We start from the raw sequence: 16,037 nt of genomic DNA, 5'->3' as shown, positions 1-16,037 counted from the left end.
CTACAAAGTGAGTTCCAGGACAGCCTCCAAAGCTACAGAGAAACCCTGTCTCGAAAAACCAAAAAAAAAAAAAAAAAAAAAGAATGACATTTCATCTGGATTAATTAAGATTATGTACTCCAGAATTTTCACATACAAGGAAAAATAATGATTCTGATTTTAATTGTATCTTATTTCTTAGGAACTTTTGGTTTAGGGAAACCGTGGTATTTTCCCTTCACTGCATCCTATTGGAAAAGTGTGTGTGGGTTGATGGAGAAGCGACAATGCTCTCTGAGTTCTGGTCTATTCTTCTTCAACGAGGATTTTGGCAACAAAGGTGGGTAACCAGAAGCTCTATTGGATGAATCTTTCTCTGGTCCGTTTTGATTTTTTACTGCTATATAGGCACTTGTTGTTTTGGACAGATTCCAAGGTTCCCTCATTTGTGTTGCTCTGGGTTCTGAATCAACCACTTGGCTAAGCTACAATGCTTTGGTAATGTCTGCATAGACCCGGGAACCTGGGAATTGTCCCATCACCTGTTATTTACAGTGTTCATCTCTGTGTATTGTCTGTATTTGTACATATATTTCTGTTTGCTAAAATTTGAAATGAACAGGTGTAAGAAAACTAAAAGAAAAGACAAGCAGCTGCCAACTATAACACCCTTAAACTTAAAAAATGATTTCACATGTTCTAGCTTCTATGATTCTCCTCATAAAACCAGGGATGTTTCTTATGACAGTAAATGTTCTTAAACAGCAAAGTCAGTCACTCTACATGATCATGATCTTTGCTTATGGTTCAGGCACAAGAGTCACTCACAGGGAAGTCCCTGCAAATGGAGGTGGGCCGCCATGAACCAGCTAGATCCTGCCTTGCTGGATTTGTATTCTGAGTGAATACTGGAAAGTAATTTAAACTCTAATTAATGAAGTAGATTTTGGATGGGTTAGGAAATGCAGAATGTACCCCCACCATCCCTTACCTACTCCCATGCCAGATTTCCTGTGGACATTGATGTGTAAATAGCCTGTTTATTTCCCATGTCTACAGAATCCTTGTGTGCATCTATTTGTATTTCTTTACACAGTGGTTCTCCTATCATAAGAGATCAAAGCTTTGTTGTCAGCGGCTTCAGTCAGTTTTGCCATTACACATCTTGCTCATTGTTTTCGGTAATGAAGACTGTGGAAGTTCTTGGCATGCATCCCAGAGCCAGGATTCTGGTCCAAAGGAACAGATGATTGGATAGTGTTGGCATTGTTTTCCAGGCTATTGGAACCTTTTCATGATGAGTGCCCATTCTCTATGCAGGCTTCTCACAGCAAAATGGCCCAGGAAAGCTGGAAGGAGATACGGCAGGAGTGACTCTAATATCTGTGACCAAGGAATATGAAGGTCACAAGGTGGCTGTCCAAGAACTCACCCTCACCTTCCACAGAGACCAGATCACAGCCCTGCTGGGAACTAACGGTGCAGGGAAAACGACTATCATGTGTGTCTCATTTTCAAGAAAGTGTTTTCAGTTCCCTCTCCCCTTTCCTCCCTCTTTTTCTTTTCCTCTTCTCCATCTCTCTTTCCTTCTTCTCTTTCCATTTTTATTTTTCTATTGTTGTTGTTTTGTTATGATCTCAATATAGAGCTTAGTGATTCAGAAGAAATTGTCTCCAAAGTCCTCCTGCACCATCGTCCTCAACCGTATTTTAGACTTGGAGTAGATTGCAAAAACGGGAGAGGTGGATGGATATTTTGTAACATGTCAAACATCTTTCATTTTTTCAAATAATGTGGCATACTTTAATCTACTGAAGTCCTTTGTCACCTGCTAAAGGATAATTTTATTTAAATAATTATAGACAAAGAACAGAGAAAACTATAAATTTTAAGAATTTTTTAAAATCTTCTTTTCCTTTGACTCTTTTCTTGCTGAGTCCTGGATTTGGGTTTTGGATCTAATAGTTCCAAATTTGATTAAAGAATTCAATCATGTAGCTCCACATGGGGGAAATGAGTTCAAATATCCATAACCTTGAGCTTGTTGTGGAACAGTGCCTTATTTAAGGCTAACTGCCAAAATTATGGAGTGTATCTTTGAGCAAATCACTTCTTACTCTTTTTCTCACCAAATTTGCACAGGTCTAATATATGGATTAGCAAAAATGATGAAAAGGAAGTATTGTCAACCTTAGTGAGGACAGCAGAAACCTAGTGTCTGTGGAGCTCTAGAAAGGTCTCCCTGGAGACAAATCAAAAGAAGAGCACAGGGTGTTTGTATTTGTGCCTCACACACTGAAATAGAACTAAGGGTTTCTCTTAGAACTTGAAAATTAGGAATGCATGAGTCATAGAGGCAATAACTCAGCAAACATTTGCTAATGCATATATCTTACTAGGGAAGCTTGGTATACCTGTCTTGCCGAATGAAAAGAATTAAATAAAAAGGTTCTGGATGTTTCAGGGCTTACTCACTGCTTGGCTTTTGTTGACATTTGGAGTCATCTTAAGTGCTTGTCCCTTACTCACTGCAGTACTTGGAGCCTGAGAGACAACTTATGAAAACTGGGTCTTTACCATGTAAAACAAAGATCTCTGAGAATCATACAGAGCTGATACAGTTGGGTCTCTGTCCACAGAGTCCACTTCCATGGATTTGCCTAGCACAGATCAATACTGTCTGAAGAATATTACATCTGCTCTAAAAATGTACGGTTATTTTTTTCTTGTCATCATTCATTAAAAAACACAATATGTGATTGTTTTAAAGTACATAGAAAAATTATATGTACTGCATACATACTGACATTTTTGTGTGTTAAACTGGAGTATCTAAAATTTGGTATAAGGGGGCTGTTGTGGAACCAACTCCCAAGGATACTTGAGGGATCATTATACTTATGACTTTATTGTATTCCCAAATAGGCTTGGAAATGATTATAACAAATATTCACCTATTGAATTTCTTAAGACATAATTTTTGTAAGTCAATGCAGTGTGTTTATGATGTAGTTCAGTAAAGGGCTGGCATATTTGTGTGATGTCAGAACAAACACAACAGTGAAGACATAGAACATTTGTTTCCCTTTCCAAGATTTCCTGTATCATCTTTGGCCCTGGTCCCTGAATGGCCACTGACATACTATTTGCTAATTTGTTTATTTATTCTAGAATTACATATCAATGGAACTGAGCTTTACCTTCTTTCATTCAGACTTTTCGCTCAAGTGTGACAGAATTGTAGATGTCTACTATCACACTTTATCCCCTGGGAGACAGAACATATGCATATGTCTACCTTCCATAGTTAGACAAACCAACATCCCCACAAATTCCTTATATTTTAATTGACCATGTGGAAAACTGGTCAGAAGAAGGTGTGAGTTCTTTGTAAGCTGAGTGGCTCACTGATGGTTGGAACATCCAAGTGTTGTTTGTGCTGAATCTTTGTTCTCTGCAGATCCATGTTGATGGGGCTCTACCCTCCTACTTCTGGAACCATCATCATAAATGGCAAGAACCTGCAGACAGATTTGTCCAAGGTCAGAGAGGAGCTGGGAGTGTGTCTTCAGCAGGATGTTCTCCTGGATAACCTCACCGTGAGGGAACACTTAATGCTATTTGCCTCCATAAAAGCACCTTGGTGGACCAAGAAGGAGTTACAGCAACAAGTCAACAAGTTAGTAAACAGTTAGTTCTCTATTCTCCCTTCTTGCCTTTGCTTAGTCATACAGGTGGAGAAGACAAAGAAATTTAATATCATCTGTATCTATGTTTATGAGAAGAAAAAAATAGCAGATGGTTCTTACATATAGAAGCACCACAGAACCAAAAACCCTGGGGATCTTAGAGAAGGGTGTTTTCTGGAAAAAAACTAGACTTGATGGTTTGCCTTGGAAATGGAGGAAGAATTGAGGCAGCATGGAAAGAGTGGTTAGACAGAAGGCAGACGTCTTGTGTATCTGGAATAAACAAAATGCAAAGGGAGACAACGAAAAGGATTGATGAACTCTTATTTGCCATGCTAAGGAACAACAAATTAATCAGGTAGGTAGGCATGAATGACCCCAGGACTGTCATTGCCTTAGGTCTGCATGGTAGGTATCTCCATGTCATAGCAGGTGCACAAACTTGGGAAAGACTGTAGACAGAGAAACAGCACCTGCTGTTTGCCTCCCTTTGATCCAAGCTTGGGTGAAAGAAACACTAATAATAACCTAGAATAACAGATACAAAGGCAGAAATCACATTATTCCAGTCACCAATAGCCTGGAGAGGAGTATAGGCTGCATCCCAGGACCGTATCATATGTCCACAAGATGATGTGGACATGAGTGGGAAGGGGGGACACATAGGAAACTAAGGACAACGCAAGTGGTGGGGTGGCGTGATGGAGAGGATTTGTTTTGAAGCAGTGAACAGGTGAGGGGGGGCTGTTGGAAAAGAAGGCCAGTGGGGGCTCCCGAGAACCTTCTGGAAGTGGAGGACGTGCTGCCATCCCATTTGAAATTATCTTCCAAGAGCAATGTGGAGGCTGTCTCCAATTTTCAGACATAGTAGTTGATCCTCAGAGAGATGGACAACTCCTACAGGGATGTAGTATGTGTACCTGACTGCCTTTACTTTGGGTTAAAGCATATAGGAACAGAAGATGTTCTGTTTCTAGGGTGACAAGACTGGACAGGGGAGAAAGCGTTTTCCAGGACTTTTTTTTTTCGAGACAGAGTTTCTCTGTATTGTTTTGGAGGCTGCCCTGCTGTCCTGGCACTCACCCTGTAGACCAGGCTGGCCTCGAACTCACAGAGATCCACCTACTTCTGCCTCCCAAGTGCTGGGATTAAAGGCATGCGCCACCAACGCCTGGCTTTTCCAGGACATTTTAATGCCGCTGTCTTGATCACAGCATACCTAGCTCTGTGAAGATTATGATGGCCTGAGAAGTGAATATTATTTGTTACCAACTATGAACAATTGGCCTAACGAATATAGGCAGCAGTAGCTTTAAAATGTGGTCAAAGCATGTCCCCTAGAATCCCTTAGTGGAGATCTTAAGAGGGTAAGGTAACCTGGCTCCTTGTGGAACCTTCCTCAGAAGCACAGTTCACTGAAGTTTTAGCTGAGAAGATCATCTTCTGATGCAGAACTGTCTAGGTTTACACACAAGATTTTAGATTGATGGGGCACAGCAGTGTTACAGGCTCTCTTTTGCTAGAAATAAAATAAGAGAATACCACATGCCCAGAATGGTGAAGTCACATACTTCTCAGGGGCCAGGACGGAAAAGCAGAGCATCAGGGGAAATTTCCATGCAGCAGCCCCTGACAGTGTCTTAGTGCAAAGTTTCAGGAGGGAGTGACAGGTTGTTTCAGGGGAATGCACTGCTACGCAGGTTTCTTTGCTCCATCTCAGGAGAGATCAGCATTTAGATCATTTCAACTCGAGATAGCTGCCTACGTTTAGACACCAGCTATGACAAGGGCATATGTAAAACAAATCAAATGTCCCCCTGGGCAGATGCTCACTTGCTGAGGGTCAAATGCAAATTAAATTCAAAGTCATGGAAAAGATCCTCATGGGACAGGAGCACTTGTGGAAAATGGCATATGGTACCACACAGTTTGTTTAAATCATTCTTTCTCCACTTCCTTCCCTCTCAAAATTCTCCCCATTGGCATGTTCTCTGCTGTAAAATGCTATTCTCTGTTCACTTCATAATATCTTTTCTGAATGAGCCATAGCAGAATTGATGTAAGTAACAATTGCCTCTTGATTATACAGAGACCATGCTTGCTTTATACTTCTTAAAACTGTCACAAACTTGAGGTAGTTCTCAATATGAAGTAACTGTTTGTATGGACTATCTATATACTAGATAGCCAATTGGCTGCGTACAACGTATTCCTTTATACTATAAAGACATAGGTCACTTGTTTCTACTAATGTTTCTTTTGTATATTTTTACTTTCATACAAAATGATGGGTTTCATTCTGACAGTTCCTGTTAGTACTCTTTTGCCTCCTGATACACCAACTGCTTTGTTTTTATGTCGAGTATATATGCTTACATGTTTAAATCTGGAGTCTACATACTTATTTAATTTGAAAATTTGTATCTATGTTGGACCATAGCAGATTCTACTGTGATTGTGACTAGGGGCTTAAATCAAGCTCCTGACAATGCTACATAGACTTCATTTTCTTATTTTGGTGCTAGGCAACCTTTAACAGTTATCAATTCACAGCATGTTACCTAGCAACAAAACCAATTTACACAAAAGCAATCAGAAAGAGATCATGTTTTAGGACAGTAGTTCTCAATTAGAGTGAGGGAGAACTGAAAACATCTGATTTGGAGCTACCCTACTTCTGATTAGTGTTCTGTAGCACAGCTTGTTTTCCTTAAGGTTTGAATTCATTAACACACAAGTTCAAAAAAGGCAGCAGATCTTTTAGAATCTATGGAGCGAGCACTTGTTGAGAGGCAGATGATGATTGTTCTGCCCCTTCTTTTGTCTAAGGAAGACAAGAGTAGCCAAGGGACGGACATCTTTAGACCTGGAGTAACTGAAATACTGTTGTTGTATTGATACCACATACAATTCCAGTGAATATTGTGGAGCTCAGAGTGGGGGCATGTTATCTTGGTGTAAAATGAAAGCATTTTGTGAAAGTCGAGCTGAGAGAGAATGATGGATTGAGGCATGTCTACAGTAACCTGATAATGATGGGAGATGAGGAAGATTTAGCCAAATAAGAGTGGAGCGGGAACAGAGGGAGACTGGAGAATGAACCTGGCCCCTTAAAGAAGACAGATGGATCAATGCATCAATTCTATGCAGGACTAAGTGAGAAGAAGACTGATAACTGGCCTTTGTTTTACTGCACATCCATTATCAATCCTCAAATGTGAAGTTTGGGGATGGAGGTCTTTCCAGAGCCTCTTTAAAGAGAGAAGGCAAGAACGTATGGCAATAGCACTTTTATCCCCAGGGGGAGCAGAGACTAGAATGATGCCAAACTGGGAAAATGTGAAGACAGGAATGGTAGCATCCTGTATGTCCACTGCTGGTGGTGGTCTAGTAGAAAATGGAAGACTGGATGAGCTAGAGAGGTGATTGCTTAGTGGAACCGTGCTGGTTACAGGGCATTGATGGGACCTTGTAAAGAAGCTTAGGATCATCCCTTCAGAGAGCACAGGTGTACAGCACACCACATAGCGGGAGGCAAGACAGAGTGTCTGGGATCTTCATCTACTTTCAGCATTATTTCAGGGTTAAGAGCTGTGAATTGTCTACTAAGTGAAATGTCATATTTGGGAGGTGGAGGTTAGAATATCAGGAACTCAAAGTCATCCTCTGTTGTGCATTAAGTTCAAGATCAGCCTGGGTTACATGAGAAGCTCTCTCTACATATACGTATACAAATGCACATATGGGTTTGAAGAGAAGTACCATACACAGGTGAACAATGACGCTTCTAGAAGTCATAAGTTACTAAAGAAAAACTCCCAGTGCTAGGCAACACATTAGATACTAAATTCCCAAGAATCCCAAGAGAATAAACTGAGGAATAGGACAGACTAAAACAGGACAGACAGCAATATTGGTAGATGTGGCAGTTCCCAGTGACCTGGTCTTCAGGGTAAGCAGTTTTAGAGAAAATGGGAGGAATATGGTCTGAAGTTTGTGATGAGTCACCTGCCACAATCTAGACCTGGAGAGATATAGGATTTACAATGGATATGAGACCTGACTCAAGCCTATTTCCCCCGTCTTACACAGGGTTCATTGTGTGGCCTCCCATTTACTGCAAGAATAGGATTTGCTTCTGTTTCTTGCATATGCTATTCATTTTACACCAAGTCCTGGCAACTTTTTTTTACAACTTTATTTGGAACAGACTGCTAAAACATTGCCACCTTGCCTAATCTCCCTGTCCATCTGGTCGGTCCCTTCTGCTACTTACTTTAGAGTCAGAGGGCCTTCCTGCAAAACCAGAGACTTAGTTTCTTTGTACTTATTGTAATTTCTTATCTGGCTTTTTCACCTGACTCTGATTTTCTTGAATTAAAGACAAAATTTGATTTATTTCTCTGCCCTAAGAAAGTGACAGGTGTCATGCATTGTAAGGGTTCAATAAACTTTTGCTGGATAAATGAATGGATGATTGAAGAGAAGTTTCCAAACACATTTTTGGCACATAATTGGGACTTGATATGAGAAAAAGTCTTTCTCCCTTTCTGTGATGCTTAATGATTCTTATTATGGAGATGCCCTGCCCTTTTGATGAGAAATCAGAAATTTAATTTAATCAGAAATTATTTTCTTTTGATTTGCCAAACTTTGATAATTAGGAAAACACTAGCCTTTGAGTAATTTTGGATTTTTAAAATCAAAGAAAAAACAAAATAGCAGATAATAACTTTTGGGCAATGTTTGGAAGTGGTTTACTTTCCTCTAATACAAGCATGCCCTAAAACCAGCAGGCTGAGAATGATCAGGATTTGCCGTAGATTCATTTTCCAGCCCCAGAAAGCAATTTTCACATACTGTCCTCAGACAATATCCAAGAAACCAACAGACCTAGTAATGTCTCCTTTGACTCCACTGACATTAGCTGGTATTATATTCATTGATTTAAATGCCAGGGGTACGGTTATCCACAGGAGACATGCACATGTGGGTCTGGGACATAAGATGGGGCTCTTCTAAACCATGACTACACTGGAGAACAGAGACTTAGTCATTGCCTGAGATTAGACTGAGATGTAGCAAGCAGGAAATATACTCTGAACCTTGGGTTAAACACAAACTGCCTTGGTTCTTGGTTGAAAACTAGACAATAAGAAGATGATTTGAGTACTCTGCATGTGCCAGACCCCCCAAAAAAAGGAAGAAAAAATGAAACTGACAAGAAAATTTTCCTTATTCATTAGACAAGGAAGTCCTTGTCATTCCTTTGCTACTTTGCTAGGAATCTGGAAGCATTCCAGGAACCAAGAGTTCTGGAAGCTCAGCTGTGCGGGTCCCTTGTGATTCCCATGCACCTGTCTAGGGTTCTCTCCGTTGCTGCAGAGTGACCTTTAAATCGCAGGCTCTCAGGAAGGGCTAAGGAAGTGCCCTTAAGGCATAGTGGTGCTGGGATACGTGAGAGCAGAGGGCGAACTCATATACACCACATTAAAAGCCCCTTTCCTGACCAACCACTCCTGAGCATGGCGCCTGCCGTGGAGCATGGCTGAGGCACCCAGGGTTGCTCCATAGGAGAATACGTTTTCCCTCTTCTGGTAGCTATCAATTGCAAATAGCTTCTTGATTAGGAGTGGAGCTTTGTGTCTGCTTCCCCTTCTTCATGCTGAGATTTTGTCTGGATCGAATTTGTGCATACTGACACAGTCTCTGTGAATTCATCCATGCATCAGCCCTGTTGTGTTGAGGAGACACCGTTTCCCTGGAGTTGTCCCTCACATCTGGCTTTTCAAATCCTTTTACTTCCTCTTTTGTACATATCCCTGAGCTTGGGAGGAAGGAGTTTGACATCCCATACAAGTTTGAGTGCTCCAAAGTCTCTTACTGACTGCACATTGTCTAGCACAAAATGGATTCCATGTTTTTTGTGTGCTTTTCTTGTTTTATTTCTTTGTTTTTTAATTTTTTATTTGATTGCTTATTTTGATTTTTTAACAGAGGGGAAAACATGAAGTTGGGTGGGTAGGGAGGTAGGAAGGATCTGGGAGAAGTTGGAAGAGGGAACAGAATATGATCAAAAGATATATAGAAATATATGAGAAATATTTAAAAAACAATAAGTACAAAAAGTTTTGTATTACTTTTCTGAAATCTAGAACTCTCAAGACTGAAAGACAACTGGAGGTTTGCTCTAATGTTATTGATAAATGATGATTTCTACTTGGCACGGGGCATCATTGCAAATTCCCCATTATATAGTCAGATAGATGGGGCTATAAAATTTTCATGCACAGTGGGTCAGTGTGTTAAAGAACTCTGATTAACCCTGACTGGGGTTTTGCCTCTGCTAATGTACTATTTTCCATATGCATTAGACGAATTCAGGTCCATTCTTTGTGGGAAGCCTGAATGAAAAGAAGAGAGATGCCTCTCTAGAGAGTTGACCAAAGTAGTTTCCATACAACTTTGGGGCTACTGTGACCAGCATCATGCTTGACTCAATGACATGGTATCAGATTTTCAGGTACAAGACCAATGCTATTGTGCCTAGCATGCATCCTAGTACCCCTAATTGTTGGCATAAGAACCATGAACAGTTATAAAGACCCTAGGAACAGCAAGTCATTCTACACGACATGGGACCCAGAGCAAAGCTTTCAGGCATTCAGGCAGAAGAATGAGGCCTTCCTTGTTGTTACAGAACTCTTGATGAAGTAGAGCTAACTCAGCATGAGCACAAGCCAGCTCGAGTTCTGTCTGGAGGCATGAAGAGGAAACTCTCCATTGGCATTGCTTTCATTGGAACGTCAAAGACAGTGGTTCTGGATGAGCCAAGCAGTGGGGTGGACCCTTGCTCCCGTCGCAGCCTCTGGGACATTCTACTCAAGTACCGGGAAGGTAGGTGGTGAAATTCATTTCCACGTTCTCTCTCCACAATTCTGCGCTTGAGAAAATATTGGCTATTGAACCTTTGAAGCAAGTCATGCTACCACGAGGAAGCATGATATTGTTCAGAGAAAGTAAGATATTCTAATATTTTACGGACTATATTTTGCTAATATATTTATAAGTGTTAGACTACCAACTTTGTGTTTGATCTCTAAACTCAATATTAGCAATGAGACAGTTAGTGAGATATAATTATAGGTGATGTCATTTGAAACTAGAAGCATGAAAGATGGGAGGATGCAATTAGAGGTCATCAAAGACAAACTTTCCTGAGTTAGTCAGCTTTCTGCTGATGGGCCAGATAGTTAACTTAGAAGAGTAAAAGACTGTATGGGCTCATAATTTCAAAGCTTCCAGAAGATGAGTGGTTAGTCCTCATTCTCGTTTGCTCTTTTGTTACCTTAATAACGTACTCTGACCAAAGGCAACCTGGGAAATAAAAGGTTTATTTTATCATATACTTCCAGGTCATATTCTGTCATTGAAGGAAGTTCTAAGAGGAGCTCAAGGCAGGAAACTGGAGGCAGGAACCATGGACAGACATGGTTTGCTGACTCCCTCTCTGGGTCACTTCCTGTCTTGCTGTCTTATTCAGCTCAGGCCCTCCTGCCCAGGGTGGTTCTGGTGCCCATAGTGGCCTGAGCCCTCCCTCATCACTTATCATTCAAAACAATTCCTCACTACCATACCCACAGCCCTGCCTGATATGGGTGACCCCTGAATTGAGGGTTCTCCTCTCAAAAGACTCCAGGGCATTCAGGTTGACAATTAGTGCTAGCTTAGTAGTCCTTTTTCTTTGGACCTGCAGATGGTAAAGTATATTATGGTAGTTGGGGTAAGATGGCTACTTCATGATGGCATAGAAACAGAGATCCAGGAGGGACATGCTCCAAGGGCCTAACTTCCTTCTAGCAAGCCCCGTCTCCCGAAGGTCCTACCACTTCCCATTAACATATCAGGCTGGCAAATAGGCCTTTAATATGTAGACCGTGGAAGGTTTTCAGAATCAAAATGGTAGCACCTTGTATCACATGAAGAAGCTGCGGCATGGTGAGATGGACATGTGACAGTTTCACATCTCTAGAGAACGCTGACTGGCAAGGAGGGAAAGACATCTCTGCCATAGAGGGCCCATGTGTCTTGTGTAATTTGCTCATTGACCATTACAAGCATTGGATAGACAACTTCTGCTTTTCATCTTCTGGCTTCCATGCTCCAGACAGGTAGGAAGTGTGCAACAGGCACTTTACATAGAAGTGTTCATTGAACAAAACACGGGAAACAGTGAAACACACCGCAGTGCTGATGAAAGTCTATCAAAATGCCTGAGGCCAGGCGGCATATATTCTTACAACGTTCTTTCCCTCCCCCTGCCATTTGATTTGCTAGCATATGACTTTACTTTGGCTTGCCTTAAAATTGCAGCTTCCTTGGGCATAGATCAGGATTTGCTGTAGAAGAAAACCAGGGGACAAGAACAATCTAGAGCCTGCCCTTTTCTTCAGCAAATAGTCAACAATTCTGTTCCTTTTGCCCTGCATCTCTGAGGAGTTACCGAAGGAGAACACAGTCCGAGAAGCTGGGGAATGGAGCCATAGATACAGCTTTGCTGTCCCATATGTTCTTGGTTTTGGTTGCAAAGATTCATGGGAAGAATTTAGGTCCTGTTTATGGAGCCGACTTGGAAGTCAGGATGCTGAGTAGAACACTGGGTCCCTGGGAAGCATCAGGAACTGGTGTTCTCATTTTTGCTAGATCCACAGCAACACCAAGAGGCAGCCAGAGCTATGAGATGTAAAGAGAAGCCTTCCCGCCAGCCTGGTTCCAGAGCCGCATCAGTCCCAAATAAACACACAGGAGGCTATATTAATTATGAAGCTGTTGGCCTTGCTTGTTTCTTACTGGCTAGCTCTAACTTAGGTATTTATCCCATAATTGTTAATCTAAGTATTTCTCTTACCGGAGAAGTTTCTGGGCTTCTTATCCCATGGTGTTACATCTTGACTTCCTGTGTTTCTCCTTCCCAGAGTCCTCCTGGACTCCTAGTCCCACCTATCTTGGTTCCCTATTGACAAACAATGCTTTATTGACATATACACAGGACTTCCCCCATCAGTGAGAGTTGCTGGTCTTAGAGCCATCTTGCTGGATGCCAGAGCAGGTTTCAGGATCTGTTGCTAGAATGCCTCAGATAACCAGGAGCAATGGAATATGAAAGACTTTGGTCTGACTCCTTCAGGGAGTCACCATCCAAGCTACAGATGCTGGGGGTGAGAGGGCAGTGCCTGCTAGTCTCAGTCACCACACACAGACCAAAAGAGGTTAGATCCTCTTCACCCCCACTTGTAACTTCTTCAGTCTCTGTGCTCCATGTACCCACATGCCCTTTGTGAGAACAGAAGCAGGGCCAGGAATGAGAAAGTGGGAAGCTTTGATGGAAAACACTAAATGAGGCTTATGGCACTGATTAAAATTAGACATTGGATTCCTGACTTTCCTGCCACTTTCAATGAGGCTGATAAGGAAGATGGATGAGGGTTAGATGAATGGATTGTGATTCCCCTGCTCTTGTGAATTGTACAAATTAAACAGTACAATCCCACCACTATTGTTTAAGAATCAGAGATAGAGTTGTTTTTTAAAATATTAATTATACTTTAATGGTCCATACATTTTTCATTAAATATTCCTTGAAAATTATTACCTATAGATAATGTATTTTGAACATAGCCATTGCTCACTGCCTCCCTCAAACTCTCCCTGCCCCATTGGCACACTACACTTCCAATTTTATGCTTTTTAAAATAGCTCACTGTGTCCAACTAGTGCTATACATATATGTATGAGTGTGGAGTCATCTAGCAGGGCACAAGCAACTTAATATTAGCCCAAAAGAAAAATGGCTTTCTCTATCCCAGCAACCTTTAACTGCAAATACTTCTTTGGGAACCCTTTCTCTCTGTATTTTGGAATTTGCTTTTAACTTTGAGAGTTCCGTACATGTACATTATTAAATTTCACAGATAACTCACTTTGCCCCTCCACCTCCTCCCATCTACTCCCAAAATGCCCCCTTCAAACTTCATGTTTTTTTTGTTTATAACTCATTAAGTCCAGGTAGGATTGCCCATGGGTACATGGGGGTAGAGCCATCTATCAGAGTACAGGATAGCTAGCAGTGGCCAAATTCTCAAGAAAAAATGACTCCTCCTCCCAAGCAACAGCTGGCTTGAGTCTGTGCAGGAGGCCACACTGCTGTGAGTTCATATGTGTAACTTTGATACCGTATCCAAAGAATGGCACTTCACAGCTCTCTTCCCACCCTTCAGCTCTTCCTTTCTTGGGTGGTTAGTTAACAGAACATTTGTTTACAGTTTAAATAATCAGAGTAGACAGATTCAGTGCAAGTCTGAGAAAAAGAGAGTCCTCATTAAACTCTGCTGTTACATCCTTTGTTGCTTAATGGTGATTATTTTCATCTGTGGAAGACTCCTTTGGAACTGCTGTATTGATTGAAGTGCAAAATTATTAGTCTGCAAGAAGATTAGGTAGACAGTAGTGAAAGGAAACATGTCTTCAAAAATGAAAACATACAGTCCATTCCTGTAAATACCCTCAACCGGCAAATGGCATAGCTTTGTGAGAAACATTTAAGACAGCGTGGAAACAAATGTTACCTGCTGAGGAGAAAAGAGATTTTTCCCATCAGAATGCTGGATACCAGGTGCTCAATCTACTGGGAATCTCTGGTGTGTGTGTATTTTGTTCTTTGGTGGACAGTGTGAGCTTTTGATCAGGCCCAGTGCCAGCATTTCAGTGTCTACCATGGAAAGATCAATAATGAGACAGAGACACCAGAGCCAGGTGGCACATCACAAACAGATGCCTAGAAAAGACCTCACACTGGCTGTACGGTTCCTTTGTGAGGTTGGAGAGACAGCCAGTCTCCTCTAAGCTGCAGTTTTCTCTCTTGCAAAACGAGACTTCTCATAGGAATTTCCAAGGCAATGGTTCTCACCTGTGGACTGCAACCCTTTGGGGGTTGAAGGACCCTCCAAATGTGGGTCTCATATCAGATATTCTTTATATATATATATGTATATATATATTATTTTAAAATTTAAATTTAAATTAGAAAAAAGGTTGCTTCACATGTCAATTCCAGGTCCCTCTCCCTTTCCCTCCCCTCTTCCCGTGCCCTCCCACCAACCCCCCCCAATATCCCATTATTTCCCTAGGGAGGTTGAGGCCCTCCATGGGGTGTCCATAGTCTATCATTTCATCCAGGGCAGGGCCTAGACCCTCCCCCAAGAGTTCAGGGTCAGAGTGCATCTTTCATTGTTGGATGGGAGTCCAAAGTCCATTTGTATACCAGGGATAAATACTGATCTACTACCCAAAGCTCAATAGATTACATAGGCCTCCTCACTGACACCCCCATTCAGAGGGTCTTGATCAGTCCCATGCTGGATTCCCAGGCATCAGTCTGGGATTCAAGAGCTAACCCTTGTCAGGTCAGCTGTTTCTGGGGGTTAAACCAGCCCAGTCGTTAACCCCTTTGGTCATCAGTCCTCCCTCTCTGTTACTGGCTTTCTTGAGTTCAGCTCAGTGCTTAGCCGTGGGAGTCTGCCTCTTCTTCCATCAGCCACTGAATGAAGGTTCTGTTTCCCAGACTCTCTGGCCATGGGATGGTAGGCTGGCACTCCCCAGATCTATGTCTAGAATCCATATATGTGATAGTACATTCCATGTTTCTCTTTTTGTGACTGGGTAACCTCGCTCATGATGGTTTCTTCTAGTGCCATCCATTTGCCTGCAAATTTCAGGATTCCATTGATTTTTTTTCTGATGAATAGTGCTCCATTGTGTAAATGTCCCACATTTTCTCTATCCATTCTTCGGTTGAGGGGCATCTAGGTTGCTTCCAAGTTCTGGCTATTACAAATAATGCTGCTATGAACATAGTGGAACAGACATCCTTGTTGTATAAATGGGCATCTTTTGGATATATGCCTAAGAGTGGAGTTGTTGGGTCTTGTGGTAGGTTTATTCCCATTTTTCTGAGGAATCTCCATACTGATTTCCAAAGTGGCTGTACAAGTTGGCACTCCTACCAGCAGTGGAGGTGTGTTCCCCCTTCACCACATCCTCTCCAGCATAAATTGTCTTCAGTGTTTTTGATTTTAGCCATTCTGACAGGAGTGAGATGGTAACTCAAGAGTTGTTTTGATTTGCATTTCCCAGATGGCTAAGGATGTTGAGCACTTTCTCAAGTGCCTCTCAGCCATTTTAGACTTCTCTATTGACAATTCTCTATTTAGTTCTGTAGCCCACCTTTTAATTGGATCCTTTGGTGTTTTGGAGACTTGCTTCTTGTGTTCTTTGTAAATTTTGGAGATCAGCCCTCTGTCAGATGTGGGG

General features: G+C 41.7%; 1 protein-coding gene across 1 annotated transcript in view; it reads left to right on the top strand.

Annotated features, from left to right (window-relative positions):
- Nucleotides 1-16,037, top strand: part of Abca13 (ATP binding cassette subfamily A member 13) — a 423,762-nt gene that overhangs the window by 204,098 nt on the left and 203,627 nt on the right. The window contains exons 36-39 of the mRNA XM_040746666.1: nucleotides 182-319; nucleotides 1,300-1,480; nucleotides 3,440-3,658; nucleotides 10,369-10,565. Coding sequence (XP_040602600.1) covers nucleotides 182-319; nucleotides 1,300-1,480; nucleotides 3,440-3,658; nucleotides 10,369-10,565 — 735 coding nt within the window. The remainder of the gene's footprint in view (nucleotides 1-181; nucleotides 320-1,299; nucleotides 1,481-3,439; nucleotides 3,659-10,368; nucleotides 10,566-16,037) is intronic.

This window comes from Mesocricetus auratus, unplaced genomic scaffold (genome assembly GCF_017639785.1).
Source record: "Mesocricetus auratus isolate SY011 unplaced genomic scaffold, BCM_Maur_2.0 Super-Scaffold_100006, whole genome shotgun sequence".
Classification (NCBI taxonomy): Eukaryota; Metazoa; Chordata; class Mammalia; order Rodentia; family Cricetidae; genus Mesocricetus; species Mesocricetus auratus.
This window is presented reverse-complemented; position numbering and strand designations above follow the sequence as displayed.